Genomic DNA, 13151 nt, shown 5'->3' on the forward strand with positions numbered 1-13151 from the left:
CTCTGTGGATTGGCTTGTGTCTAATGGGACAGGCTTGTAATCTTGTTCTCCCTCCCCCCTTCTCCATTTGCAGGAGCAGCTTTGATTTTGACTACGACTACTACCGAGAGGATTTCTACAATCGGTGAGAAATCAACGCGGCCGTGAATGTGCAGACTCGAGGGCAGACTATCCTACGGGCGAGCTGACCCGACACTTGTCTGACCAAACTCACCTGACCCTGCTCCAGAAACTCGCCGCTCACCTGACACGGCTCTTATGACGCTCACGGCTCAAATCTCCATTCAACCAAGCTCTTGACAAAAGGCCTTGGTTTATGGAGCAGAGAGGGTGATGATGGGGGTAGAGTGAGATGAAAGGGGAGATGTAGGAGAGTGCGTGGAGGGGAGTAGAGTGAGATGGGAGGGGAGAGGTAGGAGAGTGTGTGGAGTGGAGTAGAGTGAGATGAGAGGGGAGAGGTAGGAGAGTGTGTAGAGGGGAGTAGAGTGAGATGAGAGGGGAGAGGTAGGAGAGTGCGTGGAGGGGAGTAGAGTGAGATGAAAGGGGAGATGTAGGAGAGTGCGTGGAGGGGAGTAGAGTGAGATGGGAGGGGAGAGGTAGGAGAGTGTGTGGAGTGGAGTAGAGTGAGATGAGAGGGGAGAGGTAGGAGAGTGTGTAGAGGGGAGTAGAGTGAGATGAGAGGGGAGAGGTAGGAGAGTGCGTGGAGGGGAGTAGAGTGAGATGAAAGGGGAGATGTAGGAGAGTGCGTGGAGGGGAGTAGAGTGAGATGGGAGGGGAGAGGTAGGAGAGTGTGTGGAGTGGAGTAGAGTGAGATGAGAGGGGAGAGGTAGGAGAGTGTGTAGAGGGGAGTAGAGTGAGATGAGAGGGGAGAGGTAGGAGAGTGCGTGGAGGGGAGTAGAGTGAGATGGGAGGGGAGAGGTAGGAGAGTGTGTGGAGTGGAGTAGAGTGAGATGAGAGGAGAGAGGTAGGAGAGTGTGTGGAGGGGAGTAGAGTGAGATGAGAGGGGAGAGGTAGGAGAGTGCGTGGAGGGGAGTAGAGTGAGATGAGAGGGGAGAGGTAGGAGAGTGTGTGGAGAGGAATAGAGTGAGATGAGAGGGGAGAGGTAGGAGCGTGCGTGGAGGGGAGTAGAGTGAGATGAGAGGGGAGAGGTAGGAGAGTGCGTGGAGTGGAGTAGAGTGAGATGAGAGGGGAGAGGCAGGAGAGTGCGTGGAGGGGAGTAGAGTGAGATGAGAGGGGAGAGGTAGGAGAGTGCGTAAAGGGGAGTAGAGTGAGATGAGAGGGGAGAGGTAGGAGAGTGTGTGGAGGGGAGTAGAGTGAGATGAGAGGGGAGAGGCAGGAGAGTGTGTGGAGGGGAGTAGAGTGAGATGAGAGGGTAGAGGTAGGAGAGTGGGTGGAGGGGAGTAGAGTGAGATGAGAGGGGAGAGGCAGGAGAGTGCGTGGAGGGGAGTAGAGTGAGATGAGAGGGGAGAGGTAGGAGAGTGCGTGGAGGGGAGTAGAGTGAGATGAGAGGGGAGAGGTAGGAGAGTGCGTGGAGGGGAGTAGAGTGAGATGAGAGGGGAGAGGTAGGAGAGTGCATGGAGGGGAGTAGAGTGAGATGAGAGGTGAGAGGTAGGAGAGTGCGTGGAGGAGAGTAGAGTCAGATGAGAGGGGAGAGGTAGGAGAGTGCGTGGAGGGGATTAGAGTGAGATGAGAGGGGAGAGGTAGGAGAGTGCGTGGAGGGGAGTAGAGTGAGATGAGAGGGGAGAGGTAGGAGAGTGGGTGGAGGGGAGTGGAGTGAGATGAGAGGGGAGAGGTAGGAGAGTGGGTGGAGGGGAGTGGAGTGAGATGAGAGGGGAGAGCTAGGAGAGTGGGTGGAGGGGAGTGGAGTGAGATGAGAGGGGAGAGGCAGGCAGTCGCGTATCTTTGGAAGACCTTGAAATTGGCCGAATATTCCAATTACGGGACCCTGCTGAATTAGAGTCAACTGCTGGCTAATTGACAGCATGCATGCATGTATGTGCGGCTATCATTACGCTCCATCATCCGTGCTAAATATATATATTCTCACATTTGCACTTCGGCGACCCTGTTGTACGTGTGGAGTATTTTCGGCCGGCGATGCTTCCAGATCGCCACGCGTTCACAGCCGTCTCATCGTCAGCAGCAGCCCCTCCCTCGTTTTGTTTTCTTTCTCCGAAATAAGCATAAAGGCGCAGCCCTGCAATTTCTTGCCGGCAGAAGGGTTTCCATGAGAGAGAGAGCGATGGAGAGAGGGAGAGGGAGCTCTCAAGAGGCAATCTGGGGGGGGGGGGTGCATTTGGCCTTCTCTATGGCAGGAGCATTTGGAGACGCCAGCGTTCCTCGCCGAGGAGATTACTTTAATGGCGAGCAATCTTCCCCGCGAGATGCTTGCGTCCTGCGGAGTCGCTCGACGCTTTTGTTTTTCTCGAGAGCGGTAGCGCAGCTGTTTGCACAACCGCGCTACCAAAACGGGCGCCAGAGTGGCTAGGAGATGTTAACTACCTCGCCTGGTATAGAGAATCAGAATCAGAATCAGAAACGGTTTTAATCGCCATGTAAGTTTGCACAAACAAGGAATTCACTATGGCGGGACGGTGCATACATTGAACAAGTAGGAATCTTAACTTATATAAAAGGTATACACTCTAACTATACTAACGTTACAAAGTATAAGTAATACCAAAGGGCTAAAATCTTTAAAATTATGAATAAGTAGACCTTATAAAATGCGAATGTAAAATGTTAATTAGCCGTATTAAACAATCTTAAAATACAAAAATACAAATAAGATTACACGTTGTAAGTATGGAAAGGTGTTATTATGTAGATAAAATGTTATAGTAAGTGTAACAGTCATTTTAAGTGTAAAAGTCATTTTAAGTGTAAAAGTCATTTTAAGCCCTTGGCCTTGTTGAGGAGGCCAACAGCAGATGGGAAAAAACTGTTTTTATGACGTGAGGTTTTGGTCTTGATGGACCGCAGCCTTCTGCCGGAGGAGAGTAGCTGGAACAGAGAGTATCCAGGGTGCGAGGAATCGTCCGCAATCTTCCTCGCTCGCTTCAGGGTCCTCAAAGTGTGCAGGTCCTCAAGGGTTGGTAGATTACAGCCAATCACCTTCTCAGCAGTGCTGATGATACGCTGCAGTCTGCTCTTGTCCTTGGCAGTTGCAGCAGCGTACCAGACGGTGATGGAGGAGGTGAGGATGGACTGAATGATAGCTGTATAGAAGCACACCATCATTGTCTTTGGCAGATTAAATTTCTTCAGCTGCCGTAGGAAGTACATTCTCTGTTGAGCTCTCTTGATAAGGGAGCTGATGTTCAGTTCCCACTTGAGGTCCTGGGAAAGAATAGTGCCCAGGAAGCGGAAGGACTCAACATTGGTGACTGGGGAGTCGCACAGGGTGATGGGGGTGAGTGGGGCTGTATTCTTCCTGAAGTCCACAACCATCTCCACGGTCTTAAGAGCATTAAGCTCCAGGTTGTTCTGGCTACACCAGGTCACCAGGTTGTCAGCTTCCCTCCTATAGTCAGACTCATCCCCATCAGAGATTAGCCCAATGAGGGTGGTGTCGTCCGCAAACTTCAAGAGTTTGACAGACTGGTGACTGGAGGTGCAGCTGTTGGTGTACAGGGTGAATAGCAGAGGGGAAAGGACGCAGCCCTGAGGAGATCCGGTGCTGATTGACCTGGCGGCAGAAACTTGTGATCCCAGTTTGACACACTGCTTCCTGTCAGACAGGAAGTCTGTGATCCATCTGCAGGTGGAGTCTGGCACGTTCAGCAGGGAGAGCTTGTCCTGAAGCAGGCTAGGAATGATGGTGTTAAAAGCCGAGCTAAAGTCCACAAACAGGATCCTGGCGTAGGATGCTGTGGAGTCCAGATGCTGTAGGGTGAAGTGGAGGGCCATGTTAACTGCGTCATCCACAGACCTGTTGGCTCTGTAGGCAAACTGAAGGGGGTCCAGTAGAGGGTCTGTGATGGCTTTGAGGTGTGCCAGGACCAGGCGCTCAAAAGACTTCATTACCACGGAGGTAAGGGCGATGGGTCTGTAATCATTTAATCCTGTTGGCCTTGGCTTTTTGGGCACTGGAATGATGATGGAGTACTTGAGACAGGCTGGTACATGACATGTCTCCATGGAGGTGGTAAAGATGTTGGTGAACACTGGAGACAGCTGGTCCGCGCAGTGCCTGAGGGTGGCTGGAGAGACAGAGTCCGGCCCAGCTGCTTTGTGTGGGTTCTGCCTCTTGAAAAGTTTTTTAACTTCTCCCTCCTGAATGGAGATAGTTGTCTCTGTAGTGTGGGGTGGGATAGGGGCCTCTTGGGTGGGAAGGGGTTGTTCAGGACAGTCCAATTGTCTTTCAAATCTGCAGTAGAACTCGTTCAGGTCGTTGGCTAGGCGGGAGTCGTTAGTGGTGTGGGGGGGCTCTGGGCTTGTAGTTGGTGATCTGCCTGAGCCCTCTCCAGACAGAAGCAGAGTCGTTAGCAGAGAACTGGTGTTTTAGTCTCTCTGAGTACAGTCGTTTAGCCTCTCTCACCGCCTTGCTAAACCTGTTCTTCAACTCCTTGAATCTGTCTCTATCCCCACTCCTAAACGCTTCCTCCTTCTCCAACCTCAACCTTCTGAGCTTTGCTGAGAACCAGGGCTTGTTGTTGTTGAAGTTCACCCTGGTGCGTGTTGGAATACAGCAGTCCTCACAGAAGCTGATGTACGACGTCACAGCCTCTGTGAGTTCATCCAGACTATTGGTAGCAGTCGTGAACATATCCCAGTCAGTACAGTCCAAGCACGCCCGCAATTCCTCTATAGCCTCACTAGTCCACTGTTTAAATGTCTTCACAGCAGGTTTACAGAGCTTTAGTTTCTGCCTGTATGCAGGAATTAGGTGGACCATGACATGGTCAGAGTGTCCCAGTGCTGCTCTGGGGACGGCGTGGTAGGCTCTACTGACTGTAGTGTAACAGTGATCCAGAGTGTTCCCTTCTCTGGTAGGGCATTTAATGAATTGTCTGTATTTGGGGAGTTCGTGGCTGAGATTACCTTTGTTAAAGTCGCCAAGTACAATAACCAGCGAATCTGGATTTGCTCGCTCCAAACTTAGAATCTGGTCGGCGAGCATGCGTTGGGCCTCTTTAACCTGAGGTCCCGGCGGCAAATATACTCCGACCAAAATGAACGACGCGAACTCGCGAGGCGAGTAGAATGGTTTACAGTTTATAAAAAATGATTCAAGGAACGGAGAACAATGTTGCAGAATCACTGTGACATCTACACACCAGCCACTATTAATGTAAAAACATATACCACCGCCTTTCGTCTTGTCGGAGAGTGCTATGTCCCGATCCGATCTTACGAGTTGGAAGCCTGCCAGTTGTAACGCAGTGTCTGGGATCAAATCACACAGCCATGTCTCTGTGAAGCATAAAATAGAAGATAAAATAAAGTCTCTGTTTTTCACCATCAGTAGCTGAAGTTCGTCCATTTTGTTACATAGTGAACGTACGTTGGAGAGGAAAAAGCTCGGAAGCACTGTTCGGATCCCGCGTCTGCGTAGCCGTACTAGAGCTCCCGACCGTTTACCCCTTCGGCGTCGTTTTGCTGCTTGAGTAAAGCCTTGCGTGGTTGTGACTAGAATGCCCACTAATTCTGTCGCTGGAAGCAGAAAAGTGGGAAATAAGTCCACAGGAGTTGTTTCCCTGATGTTTAGAAGTTCGTCTCTTGTCAAAGAACTCCGAAAATCTTGGCAGAACACTGAATTAACAGACAAAACAAGACACAACAGGGCCCACAAACTGGCTGAGGCTACCATCATCAGCGCCATCTTCTCACCAGCACGGGTGTGCTGAGCAGCAAGCCCCTCTCACCAACACGGGTGTGCTGAGCAGCAGGTCGTAGGTTCGATCTCGACCCTGACGCCTGCTGCTGTATATTTGGAGTTTGCGTGTCTCTCTCTCATCATCATCACGGAGGCTAGGATATGCTGACTACCTCGCCTGGTATGCAGGAGATCGTGGATTCGATCTCGACCCTGATGCCTGCTGTATATTTGGAGTTTGCGTGTCTCTCTCTCATCATCATCATCACGGTGGCGAGGAGATGTTAACTTACTCGCCTGGTATACAGGAGATCGTGGGTTCGATCTCGACCCTGACGCCTGCTGTATATTTGGAGTTTTCGTGTCTCTCTCTCTCTCTCTTATCGTCATCACGGTGGCTAGGAGATGTTAACTACCTCGCCCGGTATACAGGAGAGTGTGGGTTCGATCTCGACCCTGATGCCTGCTGTATATTTGGAGTTTGCGTGTCTCTCTCTCATCATCATCATCACGGTGGCGAGGAGATGTTAACTTACTCGCCTGGTATACAGGAGATCGTGGGTTCGATCTCGACCCTGACGCCTGCTGTATATTTGGAGTTTGCGTGTCTCTCTCTCATCATCATCATCACGGTGGCGAGGAGATGTTAACTTACTCGCCTGGTATACAGGAGATCGTGGGTTCGATTTCGACCTTGACGCCTGCTGCTGTACATTTGGAGTTTGCGTGTCTCTCTCTCTCTCCCCGTGGTCGCGTGGATTTTTCTCCGGGTCCTCCAGTTGTTCCCTCCACATTTAGACTCAACGCGAGTCTAGAGTATTTGTCTGCTCTACATCCACACGTGATGCGCCGCTTCGTTGCGCTATCACAAATGATGAGTGTCAGGTGAACAAGAGTTACATATCTTCTTGGTTCTTTCGGTAAAGTCACGTAGAATGTAAATAATAAAATAATAAAAATAAAACATAATAAAATTATTTCTCACGACGTTTCGGCCACAACGCCATCCTCAGGTGAAGACCAGGTCTGTCGGGGAGGCTGCTTGCGTTGTGGCCGAAACGTCGTGAGAATTATTTTATTATGTTTAATTTTTATTATTTTATTATTTCCATTCTACGTGACTTTACCGAAAGAACCAAGAAGATGAATCCCTGCAGTCACGAAAGCTTTAAATCGAAATTTAAGAGTTACATAGCTCGGTGGGCCTTAGCTGGCAACATACAAATGGTTAAAAAATGATATTCCCAGCCACGGCTAATTCAGTGGCGTGTGATGTCTGAAAACCGATCCTGGCCTCCGCCCCCTCCGCTTCGTCAACCCAACACGGACCAGCGTAGTGAAGTATGGTCAAACGACCACCGTGTCCGACGCGGCGTGGGTAGGCCTTCATCCAGCAGCGGATCGATAGATGCGCTGTAAGCAATTTTTTCCATTACAATGACGGTGTATAATTATAATGACACGTGGCAGATTTCCGTCGGGGAGAAAAAAAACGCAGATGGTGACAAAGTCGGTGAAACGGGAAAAAAAAATAAAGTGCGCAAAGAAGCGTGGAGGCGCAATGCACGCTGGGGGAATGACACGGAGAAAGAGACACGGGGAGAGGAGTGGCAAGAGAACGTCTTGGCGTGGCACTCCGGGAGATTGCTAGCGGAGGAGCTGATATTCAAATATATCATGGGTGGATGGGGTGTGTGTATGTATGTCGATGTGAGTCTATGGTTGGACTTTTTTCGCACCGTACGTTGCCGACCGTGCTAATCGGAGGTGCAGTGTTGAGTCAATGGGCAGTGTTGAGTCTGTGGGTAGTGCTAGTCTATGGGCAGAGTTGAGTCTATGGGCAGTGTTGAATCTTTGGGCAGTGTTGAGTCTATGGGTAATGTTTATTCTATAGGCAGAGTTGAGTCTATGGGTAGTGTTAATCTATGGGCAGTGTTAAGTCTATGGACAGTGCTGTGTCTATGGGCAGTGTTGTGTCTATGGGTAGTGTTAGTCTATGGGCAGAGTTGATTCTATATGCAGTGTTAGTCTATGGGCAGAGTTGAGTCTATAGGTAGTCTTAGTCTATCGGCAGAGTTGAGTCTATGGGTAGTGTTAATCTATGGGCAGTGTTGAGTCTATGGGTAGTGTTAATCTATGGGCAGTGTTGAATCTATGGGTAGTGTTAGTCTATGGGCAGTGTTGAGTCTATGGGCAGTGTTGAGTCTATGGGTAGTGTTAGTCTATGGGCAGAGTTGAGTCTATGGGTAGTGTTAATCTATGGGCAGTGTTGAGTCTATGGGCAGTGTTAATCTATGGGCAGTGTTAATCTATGGGCAGAGTTGAGTCTACGGGTAGTGTTAATCTATGGGCAGTGTTGAGTCTATGGGTAGTATTAGTCTGTGGACAGTGTTGCGTCTATGGGCAGTGTTAATCTGTTGGGGCCGCTGGTCCCCGAAGTCCCTCCCTGCTCCGTGCCTATGGCAGGGGCTCCGCCGTGCGCCGACCCCTCGCTGCTCAGGAGCAGCTGCTGCCGTCGCTGGGCTCATCGCCCGACGGCTCCCCTCCCTGGTCCGTCCCTCCGCGAGCTCGTGTGAGAGGCATCGCTCGCCGCACACCCTCGTTCACCTGCAGACGCTGCGTTGTCTCTCCACGGATCACGCTCTATTAAACGGGGGTCAGGGGTCGGAGGGCGAACGACTCTGCCCTCACACTGCGCAAGTCCCGGCGGCGACAGACGGAGCGGGGACCTGCGGACGCACCGACCCCTTCCCCCACACTACGAGCGCACACACCTGCACACACGCGACACCCACTCGTGCGCCGCTCTACGCAGCGCTCACTCACGTGGTGAACCACAGTGTACACACGCGCACCCACACGCTCACACTGCACGACAATATCACGCGAGACCACGCTTCGCTATTAATGATTTATTATCTGATACCTGGTAATTTAATGTTAAATCAGTGAGTCGACGAGGCTGGCCTACGCTGATACCTTTATACCTATTCCCGATTTATCTGCTATGATTCTAATTCACCTACTTACTCCCTGCTGGATGCCCACGGCGGTTCGTTGATCCCGTGCTCGCAGCGTACCTCGATGCGTCTCACGGACGATCGGGTCGCTGGACTGGAGAGCGTCCTGTCGCCTGGCGCTGGCGAGAAGAGAGCCATTTCCCCTCTGCGCTCCTCTATTTATCCTCCCTACCTCAAAGGGGATGCTGCGCTGAACAATGGGCTCGCGCACCCCGAGCCCGCGCACGGCGGTTCCGGGCGCTGTTGATATGCTAATCAGTGAGCGACGTTGGCGGCGTACATCCTAATTAACCCCTTACCCTCCCTAACAATGGGGCCTGCGCGCTCAAGCGCAATTATCCCAACCCTCCATGACTATGCGCAACAGCCCCTGTGATCCCGCTATTCATGCTGTCCCGTGCCTCCCCTGCTTGCCCCGTCGACTCGTGGGGGTGTGTGTGGGGGGAAATGCGCCTCAACCGCGGTGGCCGAATGCCCCACGCCGCGACCACACCATATTAAGGCTGGTCGCAGCGCCGCGGTGCCACGTAGCACGGGGGAGGTCATCCAATTCCCTGATCGCCAGAAACCGTGAGAATTAATCCCGATAAGGGTCTCTCGGATAAAAACCGGTTGGCCAGGCGACCTCCCCTCGGCGCTCTATGGGGGGGGGGGGGGGGGGGGGAAATGAGTGCGGGTGTGTTCATGTGAGGTGAGGTGAGGGGGACGCGGGGTCGGCTCCGTTGCTTGGTGGTGGCGAGGTCGGGGATTTGGTGCCTGCCGAACGGCTTCGCGGCGGCGGCATCACAAATCTATGGACAGTGTTGAGTCTATGGGTAGTGTTAGTCTATGGGCAGAGTTGAGTCTATGGGTAGTGTTAGTCTATGGGCAGAGTTGAGTCTATGCGTAGTGTTAATCTATGGGCAGTGTTAATCTATGGGTAGCAGTGTGTATGTATATTTGACTTCTTAGCATCGTGCGTAGCCAACTGTGCTAATGGGAGGGGCGGTGTGTGGGCAGGCGACCCTGCCCCGGCCGGCACGGGCGAAGCGTTCCCAACGCGCTCGCCCTTTGCGGAGAGCGCCGCTGCATGCAACGCAGAGCGGGGAAATCGCTTCGGCCGACTGATCGGAACGTTTTGTCATTCCTGAGATAATCGTGCAATAAATGGTCTCCCCAGTGCATTAGCAGAAATTAAGCAATTATATTAGCACTGGTGCCGGATGAAATTGTTCTGAATGTGTGTGGGTTTTTTTTTTAATCTCTCTTAAGGCCGTTGCTGAAATTGGCTGATGTTTCACGTGAGAGAGAGCAAATAGGCCGCTATTTTTTTTGGGCGCCTGGCAAATACTGTTGTTGTTTGTTGTTGATGTTGTTGTGTTAGCGCGATACATATTTGCTCGTTTGTTTATTAACTCCGGGACAGCCACGCTGAACTGAGTCTCAAAGATTAGAAGATTATTTTTTTCAGGAGGGTTCCGCTACATTGGGATGTATTGCCAATACCAATTACGTTGTGTGGGTGGGTAGGAGGGAGGTGGGGGGGGGTGTTTTAGCAATGAGAGGAAACCGGAGAACCCCATCAGAGGAAACTCACGTGGGACAGGTGGGGAAAGCCATACAAAAAGGCTCGTATTCTTTCAATAGCGTATCCCTCTACTACTTTCTGTCCTCATCCTTAAAACCTTCACCATCCTTCCCCTTCCTAACCTCGCCCCTCCCTTTCCCTATCATCACCCATCCTTGCCATCCATTATCCCCCACCCCCCAACACTCAAACCCCATCGCATTTCCCCATCAGACGATATTAATGTACAATTTATCACTTTCATGGTGGGGTTTGTGTGTCCCAATGACCCTCAGAGCTACGTCGCCTGGAGTCGTGTATTCCCGGTAGGGTCTCCCTTGGCGAAGAGGTCCGATGGGGAGGTTCCAGATAAATAACGGGCCAAAAAAATCATCTCACGAATTGTTAAACAATACAAATATCACACTCCTGGAGCCAAGCCTGGGGGTGTGGTGGTCGCAAGCAAGCGCCTAGTGGGCGGGTGGCCCACGTAACCCGGTCGGGCCTAGGCTCGAAATAGCCTCGTGGCACCGTAATGGTGGGCCCACCACCCCCGCAAGAAGAAGTGTGAGGGGCAGGTACGATGCCGGTGTGGCAGGGAGTGGGATGGTTATACTCTTGTTCTTCGTAGTGTAGTGCTGGAGTCTGTCCCCAGGGAAAGGGAGGTCTGGACCACCTTACTCAACACGCTGCCACTGCCACCCTCACCAGGACAAGCGGACTGAAACACGAAATGGAGAAACGAACGCTTTGACAAAAGCGCTATTGTCTAAAATCCTAGATAAGATAATACGAAGAAATGTTTTTTAAAAAACACAACGCGGAAAGGCACCCCTGGTCTGGAATCAACCCCAGGCGCAAGTTGTTACCACCGCTTCGTGCCAACTGTGCTGCCGCCAAATATTGCGGCGTTGACGATGGCGCGCGCACGCGGAGAATGGGAGATGTGTCTGCGTGCACGTTCACGGCCGACGACGTATTTGGTGACACAATAAACGAAAGATATCTCGCTCTCTCTCCTCCATGCATCAGTGCCCTCCCTTCCTCCCACCTGCCCCCCTCCCACCTCCCCAATGCCAACTATCAAACCCAAACTGCGGGGAGCTGTAAACTATAAACTATTAAACAAAAAAATATTTTATTTCATTTTACTGGGTGAGGCCCCACTGAGCTATACATCACTTTTTCAGAAGCGACATGGCTATCACAGAGTATAGCTCAACGAAGTAGTGCACCACGTGCAAATGTCTCGCAGCAGACAAACACTCTAAACGCGTGATGTTGAGTCTAAATGTGGAGGGAAAAAACGGAGGACCCGGAGAAAAATCCACGCGACCACCAGGAGAGAGACCTCCTGTATACAAGGCGAAGTTGTTAACATCTTCTAGCCACCGTGATGATGATGAGAGAGAGACACACAAACTCCAAAAATGCAGCAGGCGTCAGGGTCGGGATCGAACCCACGATCTCCTGTATATCGAGAGAGGTAGTTAACATCTCCTAGCTACCGTGATGATGATGAGAGAGAGAAACGCACACGCAAACTCCAAATATACAGCTGGCGTCAGGGTCGGGATCGTACCCACGACCTCCTGTGTACCGGGCGAGGTAGTAAACATCTCCTAGCCACCGTGGCCAATCGGCGTTGCAACCTCTTGAGTTTGGAAATGGTACAGACTCATCACGGTGAGGGGGGGGGGGTAGGGAGAATGTCTTCCCATTGCAGTCTGACGCTCACCCTTGCCCCGTGTAAATTCATCAGCGCACATCAACAATAGTTTTTTTTTCTACACATCCTGTCAGCCACAGAGCCTTTCTTATGGTGGTTCATAAATTTCATAATTTGTTCAGTACAAGCAAACTCTGTATCGGTTTTGACGTAGTGTCTCGTCATCGTCATCATCATCAGCAGCAAGAGACCAGACTCGCTTGAACCAATTCTTGCGACTTGCCAGACGTTGCGGGCATGTGACCCTCTCTGGTTTGTTGCAAAACCCCACTGACCAGCGTGGTGAAGTATGGTCAAACAACGGCCCCGTAACGCAGCGTCGGGGGGAAGCCTTAATGCAGCAGTGGATTGACAACGGGCGATGAGCGAAAGTGCGAACAATGATCATGATGTACGTAGCGTCTACGAGCCACGGTGAAGGGTCCTTCCACACGCGGTTGTACTGCGTGTATGTTGAATTTCTTTCGCACCGTACGTAGCCAACCATGCTAATCGGAGGTGCCAGGGATGGACAAGAAACGAAATACAAAAGTAGTTTTAAATAAATTAGTCCATCAATCTAGATGATGACTTCAAATTCCACGGCTCAAGTGGTTTCATAACATCGGAAGGAAGAGCGTTCCAGACGGCCGCGGAAGCGCGTTCAATGCTGCGATGGGGTCTAGGAACAGAACGATACAATGCTGCGGTGTGTTCTAGGAACAGAACTGTTCAATGCTGCGATGGGGTCTAGGAACAGAACGGTTCAATGCTCGCGGTGCGTTCTAAGGTCGAGCCGTGCGTGTGCTCCCCGGCACGACGACCGACGTTTCGCTCCACGTGCCGGGAGCTTTTTCGGGCGCATAATTCAGAACAAATAGCTGCACGTCAGACGTCGCGCCAAACAACGCGCGCTACGACAACCCGAACCGAACAACAAATCGGAGCGCTCCGGATGCTGAGTGCCGCAAACGTTGCTTTGGCCTTCCCAAGGGGTGCCGTTTTTTTAGCTTTGTTAGCACAGATGTTTGTACGTATATGTATGTTGAACTTCTTTCA

At 51.4% G+C, this 13151-nt stretch overlaps 1 protein-coding gene across 2 annotated transcripts in view; it reads left to right on the forward strand.

Moving 5' to 3' along the window:
• LOC133354929 (RNA-binding Raly-like protein) overlaps positions 1 to 13151 on the forward strand; it is a 170977-nt gene that overhangs the window by 136748 nt on the left and 21078 nt on the right. For both annotated transcript variants that reach the window (XM_061572126.1, XM_061572127.1), the window contains exon 5: positions 74 to 124. In XM_061572126.1, coding sequence (XP_061428110.1) covers positions 74 to 124 — 51 coding nt within the window. The remainder of the gene's footprint in view (positions 1 to 73; positions 125 to 13151) is intronic.

Source organism: Lethenteron reissneri, chromosome 49 (genome assembly GCF_015708825.2).
Source record: "Lethenteron reissneri isolate LAM-NWPU_2019-01 chromosome 49, ASM1570882v1, whole genome shotgun sequence".
NCBI classification, from domain to species: Eukaryota; Metazoa; Chordata; class Hyperoartia; order Petromyzontiformes; family Petromyzontidae; genus Lethenteron; species Lethenteron reissneri.